Source organism: Salminus brasiliensis, chromosome 7 (genome assembly GCF_030463535.1).
Source record: "Salminus brasiliensis chromosome 7, fSalBra1.hap2, whole genome shotgun sequence".
NCBI lineage: Eukaryota > Metazoa > Chordata > Actinopteri > Characiformes > Bryconidae > Salminus > Salminus brasiliensis.
In genome coordinates, this window is record NC_132884.1 from 44,183,234 (window position 1) to 44,198,734 (window position 15,501).

At 41.5% G+C, this 15,501-nt stretch overlaps 1 protein-coding gene across 3 annotated transcripts in view; it reads left to right on the plus strand.

Moving 5' to 3' along the window:
• The window catches only part of mtss1 (MTSS I-BAR domain containing 1), a 61,091-nt gene that overhangs the window by 38,661 nt on the left and 6,929 nt on the right, over positions 1-15,501 (plus strand). For 2 of the 3 annotated variants that reach the window (XM_072684954.1, XM_072684955.1), the window contains exons 6-11: positions 278-352; positions 12,996-13,153; positions 13,461-13,568; positions 13,655-13,752; positions 14,025-14,109; positions 14,443-14,592. In XM_072684954.1, the coding sequence (XP_072541055.1) occupies positions 278-352; positions 12,996-13,153; positions 13,461-13,568; positions 13,655-13,752; positions 14,025-14,109; positions 14,443-14,592 (674 nt within the window). The remainder of the gene's footprint in view (positions 1-277; positions 353-12,995; positions 13,154-13,460; positions 13,569-13,654; positions 13,753-14,024; positions 14,110-14,442; positions 14,593-15,501) is intronic. The other variant, XM_072684956.1, reaches the window with a different exon arrangement.

The window sequence follows — 15,501 nt, forward strand, 5'->3', positions numbered from 1 at the left end:
CAGTTGGGATAGCAGACTATTTCAGACTTAATTTACTGCTCTGAAATGATCTGTATGAATTATTAAACAGCACTTAACTCTGTACCAGTCTATCAATCAACATTCAGATGCCTAATGGGTCATTTATTTATATGAATAAGCCATTATGCAGTACAGCTATTATTAGTATTATTAGCTCTGTATTAATAATTGATTGTTTTTTTTACCATGCATACTCTCACTGTGTTGAGGTTTTAGCTGCTGTCTCACCGCAGACTGTTATCTATTGTATTTTTAGAATACAAAAAAGCACGAGCAGACATCAAGAAGAAATCCTCAGACACAATCAAACTGCAGAAGAAGGTGAAGAAAGGTAAGGAGAGGCGTGGTGAGTGTGTCCAAGAGGAAGTGTGAGTAAGTACCTGGGGGTTAGATTAGAGGGCAAGAAAAGAGAGCAGACTGTGACCTAATACAAGGCTTAGGGAAATGCAAAACGTGTAGGTACATGGCCACACACACACACACACACACACACACACACACACACACACACACACGGACACAGACTCACACTTGCACACTGACACACCTCCCTCTGACTGAGCACACAGTAGCACAGCTGTGATGCTGCCACACCCTCTGTTGTCATGGTGCCACGCCCTTACCAGTCTTTCCTACTCACCCTGCCATATAAGGAAACATCAAAGATCTGAGATGGTTCACCTGTGGAACAGGGAAAGCTGAGATCAGCATGTGTGCAGTCTGATACAGCAGAGTCATTTTGAAAGGTGTGCCTTTTCACTTCAGGTTTCTTCAGTTTTATGTGTGTAGTGTTCTTTATAGTTCTTTATAGTACAGAAATATTTAAGCATTTGTTTAAGTAGTCATGGTTCTAGATACACTCTGAAATGGTTCTAGTATTGAAAAAAGGGAACTTTGACTCTGTGAAACTCTCTTTGGAACCATTTTTAAAATATTCTATACAGAAGCCAGATTATAATGTACTGTGCATCATACATTGTAGCTGATACACAAAATGTGACACATTTAAGTTTTTTACCTTTTCATATTTAGCTAGAGATGAGAGAAATTGATCAGCTATGCATTGGTATTGGACTATTTGTAACCAAAATATCTGATTGGCTCTTGGACAATATTTCTCTAACTTGGCCGACCCTGATAGCTGATCAGATCATATTCGTTATAAGTTAAGGCAGCAGCCAGGCCTGCCCTTGATCAGTTAATCGAGCTGAAAGATGATTCCAAGTCTGTTAAATGTGATTGTGTATTAAAATCCATTAGATTACATATTTAAAACGGCTCGTGTAGAATAAAGTTTATTAGAGGTTAATCTAGGATACAGTGAGATATAGAAGAGGAGCTAAGAGGAGAGAAAGAGGGAGAGACTGAGTGGGAGGGAAGGAGGTGTTTATGGATGCACTCTGTGATTATGGCCAAGATAAACCACTTCAGATGTGTAGTAGTCAGCATTCTAATGGAATCCATCACACACACACACACACACACACACACACACACACACACACACACATATATATTATTATTTTTTTTTATTTATTTATTTTTTATTAATATTATACACACACAGTCGGCTAGTGGGCTGTTTGAGCCATCACTTCCAGCTGAATCAAATAAACTAGAGAGTTAAACAAATAAAATCTCACTTTTTTGTAGTAAGAGTTTGTTGTGTTTGAACATACTAAGTGAGCTTGCTGTGTAATACTGGATATTGTGTATTAATGCTCTGAACTCCTTCTGAAGAGTGGAGATCCTCTCAGTTGCAGCTGTGATTTTTACTATGTTTACAATCCAAACAGATCAGACTGAGCTTTTAAAGATGAGGTTAATCAGATGCCCTATGTAACCACCATCAGAACTCATCTCTGAGACCAAACATGTTAGAAAATTATTTATTTTTTTATTTTTAAGATCATTAAATGTATTTTAGCTTCTTAACAGGATATTTACCCCAGGGTTCATAACTGTGTACTGCGTTTTTTGTGTGACAATGTTGTTTTACTAATCGTTATTAGTGGTGCCAGATTTCATGTTAAATTAAACCTCTGGTAATCATGGCTTATGAATCGGAGACTGTTTCCAAAGATCTGATAGTGTCCCCACATTATTCTGCAGATGATGTAGATCATCTTACACGGCTATAGAGTGAGGAGAGTTGGCTCTGCAGTTCTATCAGGATTTAAAAGAAGAATTAAAGTCAGAACTCCGAGCAAATCTCTGGATGACTTTACTTTCACCTCTAATCTTGTCAGATGAGTTGGTACATTAGACACAGTGCGGATATGGTTTGTTGATTAGATATTTTATTATTTATTATACCACCTTCTTAATTTTTTATCTCTTTTACCAAACGGAACTTCTGCTTTTGACACACTGCTTTTGGCACTGGCTCGTTTAGGGTATTGTGTATCACTTTGACATGAGAATTTCTCCAGCTAGCTGAACTGGATTTAGTGCTTGAGGTGGCAGTGGACTGCATTAGGCAGTGTTTAGTGGTGTTCGAGAGGGGAACCAGTGTTGACGTGTAGCTAGCCCAATGGAAATGAGCCACAGGTAAAACGGTAGACTGGTTTCTATTCAAATGTTTGGCAAGCTTCAAATGTTTTTCACACAGTCAGCACATCAACAAAGATCTTCCCATGACTAAGTTAAAGGGAAGTAGACACTTAAAAGGCTGCTCAAAACACAGCTTATGTCCGCTGTGCACGACTATAACTCAGAGATGTCAGACGGAGCTGCCATTGGACCGTTTACTGGGAACCCACTCTGCAGCAATCAGCTCTGATTGGTCATAATGCCGAAACTCTGCTACGTTGTCACTTATTCTCAAAATCTGTTTATCAGTTTCTCACATTTCTTCATCAATAAACCGAGTGAAGTGAACGCAGTTATTGTGATATTTAGTTGGTAGATTTTTCCATTTCTGTCTTCAGCATTTAGTGTTTTAATAAATGTAAATTTGTCAAAGAAAGTGATAAGTGAAAAAGCCTCTAGCTCAGGGCCACACACACATAAACAAAAAGGGAAAAGTCCCCCCAGCACTTCCTACCATTGGTATGTCCTCTTTTTCGCCAGGGAAACACCCTGTGGTCATACACTCCCTCCTTTATGTACTGTGCATTTAGGCCACAGTATACAGTGTGACTGTGGTCCGACATCTCAGAGCACTTCAGTATAAAAGAAGCTATTTACCGACTAATGAATGAGGACTAAGATTGAAGATTAAAGAAAAGGGGCTGATTGCAGGCTAGCGCTTTTGAGAACTGAAGAGCAGCGATGGTCGTGGACTACTGAGCTTTCATGCACTGCAGAATATGATCTCTGTGAGGGACAATGGCTTAGATCTGGATCTAATGTTTCTTCATTCTGAGATTGTTGTAAGAATATTAGTGAATTATCATTTTTCATCTTTTTTCTACAATGTTTAGATTTTTTAAAGAAGTACGATTGTTACAGTATTTTAAGAGATCACTCATTCTGCTTTTTACACTATTCAAGACAAGGCATATATTTACATATATATATATATATATAAATGTAAAGAAATAAGCAACCATTTTAGATGCGTTTCAAAATGAGATTTAGATATCGACTCGATTTCACATGCTGAGAAACTAAGACTAGACGCTGTTACTGCAGAAAACTGGTACAAACACCATATTAATACTCTTGCTTTGCAACGGAATGCTGGTGTCTAAAGTTTTGGATACAGTTCAAGTCTATCCTTGACGTCAGACACTGAAAGGTGAATGTGACTGACTGTAATTTGAGCAGTGCGACATTAGTCACCTTAATGTGTCTCAGACCTCTGTTGCTGTGAGACGGTCAGTCACTGGGTGAATCACAGGTCTCTGCAGTGCTTGTGCATTGTCATGTGTGCCTTCATGTTTGCGTTTCCTCTGCTGCTCATTTGGTAAAACTCAGAAGATCAGGCTTGTTTTGGTTTGTGTATTTTATTTGAAAAATGTATTTTGGCAAAAAACTAAACAAATAATCTATTTTAAAAGCAAGTGTTATGATCCTGCTGTACAGTATAATCGTGTAGTATTCACCTTATTTTCCATAAAGCAGTGGAAGGATTTGTTAGAACTTCCAGTGGCTTAGAACCTGAAGGTTGAAGGAGCTAAATTTAAAACATCCACCTCTCCTCTTACCATTCGGTGGAGGAGAAACCGACCCTGAGAGATGGCTCCCATGAAGCGGATAAGTCAGGTAGGTTAGCGCTTCAACTAACGTGCAGTGCGATAGAATCAGAATCTGACCAGTACCAGTTTGCCAAGTGCCAGGTGTACAAGAGATTTGTCTTGGTACAGTAAATATGCCTAGTGACACTGCGGTGCAGTAGACCGGTGGAGGGATGCACTACAGCACTACGATACAACAGTGGCTCAGCGTGTCCCTGCTTGGGGGCATGCCACCAGATTTCCACTTACTCTGCCCCACTCACAGTCCGAGCCTGTGCTACCAGCCCTTTGCAGATCCTTGGAGCTCAGGACGTGGTGGCATGTGCCACAAATTTTTAATGTTTTTTTTTCTAAAATCTTTTGTACAACATTGCTTCTTCCACAGTGATCCCACATACAACACTAAAGGATCCACATCACGCAACATGAAAGCTAATCCAGGGTGCCTTTCTTATTTCTGAGTGACAGGCTAATCATGCTGATGTGTGCTGGGTGTGAATGCAGCAGCTCTGGTGCATTATTAAATTATTAAAGCGCATCAGTATTCTAATGGTGTTGGAGCTCGTTTTGAAAGAGGGGGAGCGCTTCCGAGTCTCTCTTTCGATCTAGGTCAGGTCTGTTTCACATGTTGGGGTGTGTTTTGCCCTGATTGGGTTAGATCTGAGGCCCTTGGGGCTTCTCAGTCGGGAGTCGGCAGTCCATGCCGTCTCTGTTTTAGCCTGAAGCCTGAATTACAGCTTGCTGGAGGGTGAAGAGATACCAAGCTGAAAGACCCCCTTCGTTCAGCTGTGCAGAACCAGAGACCTCCCTCTGATTGAGAATTACTGACTGTGCTAGAGCTGTCATGATCCAGTCTGTATTCCCCTGATCCAGTCCGAGCACCGTATGCTGAATATCAGCTGATCTTATTTGATCTTTTGTATAAATAATTCAGCCACACAGTTAGGTATGATGTGCTGCTAATTAATACTGAAGTAAAATCTCTTTGATTTTATAAATGGTTTATGTAATGAGACATTCTGGACTGATTGGTTTTGTAGTGTCATATAGTGTGCTTATATCTTATAATAGGATATATATGGAAGTACTTTATTGATCCATAAGAAATTTACAGCATTACAGTGGAGACGCATACTTTGACACACAGCAGAGTGGTCAGGACGGTCAATTAGACTAGATTGTGTGTCTTTCACTGAGTGATATCTGTTGTTTGAAGACTACTGATGTGTAATAACTATTTTTGTTTGTATAAATTTGTGTTTATAACAATTGTGTGCAAATGGGCTGTGGTTGTTCGGTTTCTGTGTGCATGAGTGTGTGTTTAGCCTTTAGCCTCTTACTCTCGGTTCTGGACGTGCTGTTCAGTGCTGGTTTAGAACCATAGAGAGAAGCATGGTTCACCTACCAGTAAAACTGAGCGGAACGCACTGTAGTTTAGATTGTAATATCTGTAATTCAAGAGTAAAGACGTGGTGGGAGTGTTTCCACACATGGCGTCGGCAGGAAATGGACAAAACATCTGGAGGAAAAGTGTCTCAAACACAATTGAAGCTCTAGAACCGCAGATTTTACATCATTCTCAAGTCCACTGTAAAACAGTTCCACACTGCAGAGTCTAACCTGTTCTCTTAATGTCTCTAAATGCTCCTCACACACTTCCGGCTGGGAATGATGACTTAAGTTAAGTCAACCTAAAGTTCATTCGTTCACTTTTTGCTTTCCTCATTTATTTATGCAGTCTCTCTGTGATGAGTCAGGGGGATGTCGGCAGGGATGTTACAGTACTGTGTGTGGGTGTGTGTTCGCGGGAACACCCTGCACACCTGGAACTCACGTTTGTTGACTGAGGGAAGAGGTCTGGCGATGACCTCATGGCTTAAACCTTTGCGGAAAGTCTAGACCTGAGTGAAAATACGCCTCGGCCTGATCACACAGCTCAGCTGAAAAGCCTCCACTGTCCTTTTAGTGGAAAGTTTAACGGGTGTTTTTTGGGCTGGGGAGATTTCCATCACACCTCAAATCCAGAAGTGGGATTCACGGAGTATTGGATGGTTTCATTTGTTTAGTTTACTTTTGGTATTTCGTGATGGATAATGAGCTTAATATTCATAATAATGAAGTTCTCAGATTTGCCACTGTCTTTTTATTTTATCATCATTGCATATAACACTCAAAAGACTTGAGTAGCTTCACTGGTGGGTTTGGAAAGGAAATACAATATGGGCTGTATCTTTGTTGTAGTCATGGCAACCGATGCCTGTTCCCATTCACCATCACTGTAAAGAAATTAGAGTAGGTTTCTCTACAGTGAAGCTCGGTTTCACTCCAAACCTGACTGAGTGCAGTCATCTGAATTATTCAGAGAATTTAAAATATTGATTGATTTCTTCTGTAACGTGTACAGATTCCTTTTGGAGTCAAGTTAAGAAAAAAAAACAGTCCAATCAGATTGAGCTCTGTTAACATGTTCTTTTAGCAGCTCTCACTTCAATGCCAGCTTTAGCTCTCAGTTGTGTGTGGTATGTGAGAATTCTGGGAAAATGGGAGTTTTTGCACAGGCTTGAGCGCCTGTCTGACCGAACGTTTTCAGGTATGAGACCCAGTGGTCTTTCATATAGCCAGAATATGATGTCATTTAGTTGAAATTGCAAAAAGCATTGTCTTCTGATGATAAAACACTGCAATAACGCCGGGAATGCAAGAATGTCATGGTGGAACCAGCAGCTCCTGCCTTTCAGAAAAATGTAATCCACTCAGGCAGAGTGACCTCTGTACCCTTAGAGTCCGTAAAGTGACCCTCCCTGTCAGGACACAAAATTTAAAGCCTAAATTAACCTTCGCTTTGGCAGAGCATTGTGCAGCATTACGGTCTACACAGCAAAAGTGCTGCCTTAGCAGGTACAGTCCTCTGATATGTGGTCTGAGTGTCTAATATGTCTCATTAAGATCTTTTTTTTAGCCACTTATTTCTAGACTTTTCTACTAGTTGATTATTTTTATTCACTAAAAGTGAATCCAACTGCATATTGCTCAATTAGCAAATTCTCCATCACTTATTAGAAATATTATTTTCAGTGCATTTAGAAACTCATTAGAGACAATGATGTTTAACTAGTAGAAAGTGATGGAGAATTTTGCTATTTGTAAGTACTGATGCTTCCAAATGATCTTCCAGTAAAGTCAAACCCTTTTAGTAGATAAAGAAACAGGTCTAGAACAAATGAAATCTTAAAACCATGTAGAAATAAGAAATTAGGATTTAGGATTTCACTGCACTGTAGTCCAGTACACAGGCTGTGTTTAGGGGCCTTTAGATGTTTTAATATAAAAAAACCTTTAAAAGCAGCTTCCCAAAACAAGATGATGTGAAAATGTTGTAGTGAATGGAATCACGTGTGCGCGCTTGTGTGGAACTGTGGTGAGGTTTAATGTTGGTCTGTCTATTGTTTCGGTCCCTAAATGCACTAATGGTGCTGAGCTCTGTTTCTCACACAATGATCGCTTGGAAAAGCTAAATTGGTGGTTTTTGAAGTGCCACAGTTCCTTTAGTGTGATGTAATTTTATCCTAAACCAAGTTACTTAGTCCACTTATTATTTATCATTACCAGATCATCAGTGGAAAAGGGTTGGCAATATTGATGCAGGTCATATAAAGTCAGTATCATTATATTGTCCTAATATGTCCACATCAGCAATAGTTCGATTCTAAATGTATTTATATATAACCTATACAACATGCGTTACAACATGCTTTACGGAGATCCAGGTCCACGCCTCTTATGAGCAAGCACCACAGTGGAGGTGGTGGTGACAGTGGAAAGGAAAAAGTCCCTCAAACTGAGAGGAAAAAACCTTGGGAGAAACCCTGAGGAAGCCATCTACCTTAGGTTGACCTGCACAGCAGAAACAAATGAGTAAATTATCATTAATAGTAAAAGGTAGTAAGTTGTTCTGAGACTCCTCCCCCTGGCCATGCCTGGTCCTAAACTCTGCCCTGTTTGACAGCAGTGATTGGTTGAGTGAGTTCAGCTGTGAAAGTTTGCAGGAATGATGAGGGTGAATGAAATAATGTTGCATTAAAATGAGGTCACATTTTCACAGAGTGGGAGAATATTCACTATACATACAGGTATTAAAGAGGTTATCCTGCCTTTGCTGGAGTAACTGTATCTACTGATCAGGGAAGACTTTCTAGCATTGCTGTGAGGATCTGACTGCATTCAACATTAGGGGAGGTCAGGATGTTGGATGATGACCACTCCACCTCATCATCTCCAACTCCCCAACTCATCCCATTTAAAAGTACTGGATGGAGCTCCTCCACCATCATTCCAGAGAACACAGTTCTTCCACTGCTCCACAGCTCCTCAATGCTGGGGGGTTTATACCCCTCTAGCCCACGCCTGGCATTAGGCAGCATTTCTATTGACAGTACTTCTGTACAGTACTTTGGCAGTACTTCTGTACAGGAACTAGAAAAGCTGTGTGTGTGTATTTGCACATCTGTGTCAGCAATGGATGCCTAAAACTTAGCTGAATGCATTCATAAGAAGGCGTGTCCACAAACTTTTGGACGTAGAGTCTATTTGGTGCAAAATATAAAGTAAATAATGAATACAAAAGTATATGATAAATACAACAAAGCATGATACTGAATCAATTAATAGAAGTAATAGAACAATTAAAGATGAATAAATTGCACTCATTATGTAAATTACGTTTATTGTATTGGAATTGAAATTGTGATGGTTGTTTGAAGTCTGGATTGTAGAATTGTGAAATCAAGGTAAAAGTCTTGTAGCAGATCGAGGACCTGTGAAGCGTCCACTGGTTATTGTTAGTAATGAGGCCGCCAAGATAGATGACATTAAGTGTGTGTGTGTGTGTGTGTGTGTGTGTGTGTGTGTGTGTGTGTGTGTGTGTGTGTGTGTGTGTGTGTGTGAGACCTCCTCTACCCTCCCGCACACAGCTGTCGCGCTGCTACTGGAATGTTTGAAATGTGGACGTGTGTATTTTTACTGAGCTTCTCTAATGCTGAGGACTGCAAAGCCTTAGGTGTGTGTGTGTATATGTATATGTGTATATATATATATATATATATATATATATATATATATATATATATATATATATATATATATATATATATATATATATATGTGTATATATGTGTATACACACACACACACACACACACACACACACACACACACACGGTCACAAAGGACTTCAAATCATCATATTCCAAACTAGGCGTGTCACTGTGGCTTAGAAATGAAATTCAGACTTTCTTAATTTGTTGTTCGTCAAATTTGTTGCTTTATTTAAATAAAGTTACCAGTTTCTCAAAGATTCAAGGGAATTCAAGGGAATTATTTATGTAGAGCTTCTAACCGTGAGCTTTGTTGCAAAGCAGTTTTACAGAGATCCAGGTCTCAACCCTGAGTACATGAACCAGAAGAAAAAGACCATCAGAGCGAGGGGAAGAACCTCCTCTGGTTGAAATGAGAGAGCACACCAACAAAGCGAGTAGAGTTAGAGGAAAGAGATCAGTCAGAAAGCGAGAGTTGGTGGAGAAGTGTGAGTGATGGGAGAGCGGGGTGTGGGCTAGGAGAGCGGGAGTGAGATCAGGACACATGCTCAGTGTTCCAAACAGAAGCCTCCTCCATCTTTTATACAGCAGTAAAACGCTCACAGAGCTCTGCTGATGGATTCAGTAAAGTCCACCAGTAAACACACACACTCAACCAGTACAGTTACACCAGTAAACACTCTCACTCTCACTCTCACTCTCTCTCTCTCTCTCTCTCTCTCTCTCAACCAGCACATTTACACCAGTACACACACACTCAACCAGTACAGTTACACCAGTAAACACACACACTCTCACTCTCACTCTCTCTCTCTCTCTCTCTCTCTCTCTCTCTCTCTCTCTCTCTCTCTCTCTCTCTCTCTCTCTCTCTCTCTCAACCAGCACATTTACACCAGTAAACACACACACTCAACCAGTACAGTTACACCAGTAAACACACACTCTCTCTTTCTCTCTCAACCAGCACAGTTACACCAGTACACACACACACACTCAACCAGCACATTTACACCAGTACACACACACACTCAACCAGCACATTTACACCAGTACACACACACACACTCAACCAGCACATTTACACCAGTGTACACACACACACACTCAACCAGCACATTTACACCAGTGTACACACACACACACTCAACCAGCACATTTACACCAGTGTACACACACTCAACCAGTGCAGTTACACCAGTAAACACACACTCAACCAGTGCAGTTACACCAGTAAACACACACTCAACCAGTGCAGTTACACCAGTACACACACACACACTCTCTCAACCAGCGCAGTTACACCAGTACACACACACACACACACACACTCTCAACCAGCACATTTACACCAGTAAACACACACACACACACACACACACACACACACACACACACACACACACACTCACTCTCAACCAGCACATTTACACCAGTGTACACACACTCAACCAGTGCAGTTACACCAGTGTACACACACTCAACCAGTGCAGTTACACCAGTAAACACACACTCAACCAGTGCAGTTACACCAGTACACACACACACACTCTCTCAACCAGCGCAGTTACACCAGTACACACACACACACACACACACTCTCAACCAGCACATTTACACCAGTAAACACACACACACACACACACACACACTCACTCTCAACCAGCACATTTACACCAGTAAACACACACTCAACCAGCTCATTTCCATATTCATTTCCACCAGTGTAATGACCAATAGGGAGCCTGTGGGAAGTTAGGTTGTTCAGATCCAGAAAAACTGTATGGGGATGTCCCTGGTTCCTATTCATTTAAAATCCAGAACCTTAAAGCAGATTTGTGTATTTTTTAAAGCAGTCACGTGTGACTAACTGACCCAAATCGTTTAAACATTCAAATACATTTCCTGCTTTGAACATTTGAATAATAAATTGTATTTTGATAGCTCAATTTTACAAACAGAGGAAGGAAAAACTGAAAGCACACTGAAAAGGAGGGAGAATGATGCATGCAGAGATGGAAGGAAAGCCCTGGTCATGTGATATCCAAACCCTTCTCACATGCTGCATGCTGGCATGAAGCCTCCCTCTCTCTGTAAACAAACCTCCAAATCTGATTACGGGCACTTTTTTTCCTCCTGCCCTTAATCAGAGCTATTAGAGCGTTTATTACTCTGAGCCGGGGTGAAGAGATGAAGCTTTCTTCTGGTTGTGACTAAAGAAGGGTTTAGGGATGCTCAGGAATACCACTACACTCTTTCCAATACGGGTAACTGATCCTCAAGTATCTGACAATAACAAATGGCCAACATCAAGACCAATACTGATACTGTTCTGAGGACCTAGTAACGACACAAATACTGTATCCAAAATCCTCTCAGTTTATAATATTAATAATATTCTCTAAAACATTCCATAGCATTACACACCTGCTCTCCCCTTAGAATTAAACACTGCTTCTCTTTTTTTGTTGCTGCACCTTTAGGACTGATGTATGTAAACAGTCTCTGTTCTGATTGGCTGCTCTTGTGCCTCATTCAAAAAGCAATTCTGGCTGAACAACAGCTGAAAACTTCAGCATTAACGAGTGCCCACTGGTGTTGGCTAATCGCAACACTTGGCACTCTGTCACGCGTGGCTGATATGGACAGTGTTTTGGCTTCTGTTGGGTAGGATCCTTCGTCGGGCACAGCTGATCCATCATCTTGGCTGTCACCATGACAACAAAAGATTTATTGAGTGTCCCATCATCTAAGTTTGGAAAGATTTGGATGAAGAAAATGGCACAGTTCAAAATACTGTGTTTGATCTGCGAAGTGTTTGAATATTTGTAGACTTTTATTGGATAAATAAATCAGGCTCAGTGTGTCAAGGTTGGGCTTATTTGTGTACTGTTACACTTTATAAAGTTTATTTGCCTGAATTTACACTTATAGTCGGCCTGTCTGGGCGAGCACACTTCTCGGTGTACTTCTCTTTACACTGAACGATGAGCCTCTGCCAAATGACTGAGTGCCAGTGTTTCCATTAAGTGACACATCAGACTGACTCAATCAGTGCACTAGGTTTTGCTGCCACCTGGTGGTGGCATAGTATTCATCACTGTGCAGGCAAGCCTGCTTCCCACATAAACCTCTCAGCTACTCATTATGGGAACATTAAAAAGCTGATCTCTTAATTATGTGGTGTTAGAATGTAACGTGCCATTATATTCAAACCACTATAATTATGTTTCTGACCATATTTGAGGTGGGGTTGCTGTGTGTTTGAGTCTCCATAACAAAGATCAGTGGGTGCACCCAAAGCAGCTGAGCTGAGGTTTATTTGTTTGATGAGCTTAGACCCCCCCAACCACCCCCCTCCTTTTTAAGATTGCGTTTTTTGTTTTTCTTCAAAATCAGAAAGGATACGTCCAAAAATGTCCAGTCAGCCCATCGGCTGCTTTGAGGTGTTCATATATCTGTTGCCGACATCTTGTAAGCAGCCATGAACACATGGTCACCATGCCCAGTGTTGAGCTAGGGGAGTAAATCCTCCTTACAGCAGTGTTTCAGCATATAGTGTAATAGAATATGGGCTGTTTCTGCAGCAAAGATGAACAAACTCCTGGCTCATAGCCTTGATTTCAGAAATGTTGGAGTTTACAAACCCCAGGATGTTCATGTTGTAGTGTATTTTATAAAATTTGTCTGTGTCTGTGTGTAGGTAAGGATGAGGTTCGCATGCAGCTGGATAGCGCCCTTCAAGACGTGAACACTCGCTACGCAGAGTTGGAAGAAACCGAGAAGAGGGCTGTGTGCCGAGCGTTGGTTGAGGAAAGAGGACGCTTCTGCTCCTTTGTTACTATGCTCAAACCTGTCCTGGTGGGTTTACACACATCCACACACAGCCTGACAAAGCAGTCCAGAATGAGGTGCTATATGATCACAAACACGTTACATGTGGTTATGTCATCTAAAAGAGTTGTGGTCATTTCCGGTCCCAGAGAGCCGGATTCCTGCACAGTTTCAAAAGCAGGATCAACTCTTTTAATACCCTTGATTTCAGAAGAAACAATTAATGAACAGGTGTCCCAATACTTTTGTCCATAAAGTGTTGTTTTTCAGTACTTTAGAGAACCATTTGTTTAGATTGTACGCTCTGCTTTATGCTCTGTTTCTTGCTGGTTAGGATGAGGAGATTAGTATGCTTGGAGAAGTAACACACCTACAGTCCATTCTTGAGGACCTTTGCAACCTGACAGCAGACCCCAACACTTTGCCACCTGCTAGTGAACAGGTAATCACCACTGTTACACAGCCTCTACCCACAGTGTACCCTCCACCCTGAAGCTCACTGTAACTCTTGTTCTCTCACTCTTTCAGGTAATTCTTGACCTGAAGGGCTCTGACTACAGCTACTCATACCAAACCCCACCTGCCTCTCCTAGCAACACACTGTCACGCAAGAGCAGCATCAGCAGGTATAGCTGCACCTGTGTTTTATGTCCTGAATGATATAGTTGTCTACACCGGTGTCGTTAAGCTGATTATTAGTCTCAGAAGCGTTAATTAACAAGCCTTAGATTCATGATTGTCCAATGAAATCTTGGTGTTGATTCAGACCGTCAGTCTCCATCCGCTGGACCAGATCAGAACATCACATGTGTTTGTATTTTCAGATGTGTTTGTGAATGGTGACACCTCTCTCTCTCCTTTTCTGTCTCCCCCCTTTCCTCAATCTGTGTCTCTGTAGTAACTACACCTCTGTACGACACGTGCCCTCTCTGGACTCCATCTCCAGCGCTGTGGATGGGCTTCATCTCAGAGAAGCAGGACAGGTAACACACACTCTCCGCTGATGGCGCTCTCGCTCAGTCACTCGCACTGTTCATTATCTTTTCCACTCACAGCGCATAAAACATCTGTCTGTGTGGAGGCAAAAAACAGTGCTGCCAGACTTCATAAGATCACCTAACGTCCTGCTTTCCTTCACTTTCCCCTCTGTTTCCTTCCTTCCTTTCTTTTCTGTATTCCTTTTTATCATACTCTTCCTCCGTGGCCTTTTCTGTATGTTCTTCTCTCTCTTCTTCTTTGCATTTATTGTTTTCTCATGCTTTCTTGCTCTGCTTCGTCCTATTCTCTCCTTCTCTTTCTCTCTATCTCACTCTCAGCGCTCTCCCACTCCTCTCCTCCTGGTTGGGGGAGAGGGGAGTTCTCGCTCGCTCAGCGAGGGGAACTCTCCCACAGCTCTCCGCTCTGGCCATCGCGGCCCACGTGGCCCACGTGGCCCCCGCGGCCCCCGCCTTCGCCACAGGAACACTGTGAGCAAAGTCTCAGTGTAGATTCAGTGGACTGGGTGTAATTGTGTGTGTGTGTGTGTGTGTGTGTGTGTGTGTGTCATTGTTTGATATGGTTTTGTTGAGTGTGCCTGTATTTGTACTGTAATATATATTATATAAAGGTTTATATTTATTTAATGTTGATTACATCACACGGTCCAGTGTATCACATTGCAGTTGATTGCGAGTCTTTAGCTTGTCTACAAAAGTGTCAGTTTCATATAATTACTTTTTTTTTTTATATAAAATAATTTGATATCAATATAAAGTTTCTCCCCAGTTTAGTTGTTCAAGTCCACTATCTAGAACTCCCCATCACACAATGCTACCAGCACAGGAAGGATGGAGGCTAGCACAGTCCTCCTCAGACACCTGTGGAAAAAACTCAAACTGCCACTAACATAACACTGCTGGAGCTCAACGCGTCTGGAGTCGACGCTAACTGCTAATTCCCCCTGTTGCCCACGCTTTCCATTGGGTACAGATGCTCCAGAGCATCCTCAAGCTCAGCTCACTCAGACTGCTACAGAGATGTTCTGAGGACGAACTGGCATGGCACGGCTCTTCAGTTTTATCGGCTCAGGGAGCTTGTCTGTAATCTGTCTGTGTTCAGGGTTTTGTAAGTGGACAAAAGATCGGAGTAGATGACCTTCAGATAAGGCCATTTAGAAAAGCAAACAAAGAGATATCTACAGCTGTCTGACAAGAACAACACCCCTCAAGAAGAAGCTTCACAAAGATGCGTTACGTTTTCTTCCTGGACAGACTTAACCCTGCAGCCTCTTCTCTGTCCAAACTAGTCATGTGAGGATATTGAATATACAGTATTACTGTGGACAGTCTAAAATATCATCACCGCATTTAATTGAAACATGTTTCACCTTCAGTAGA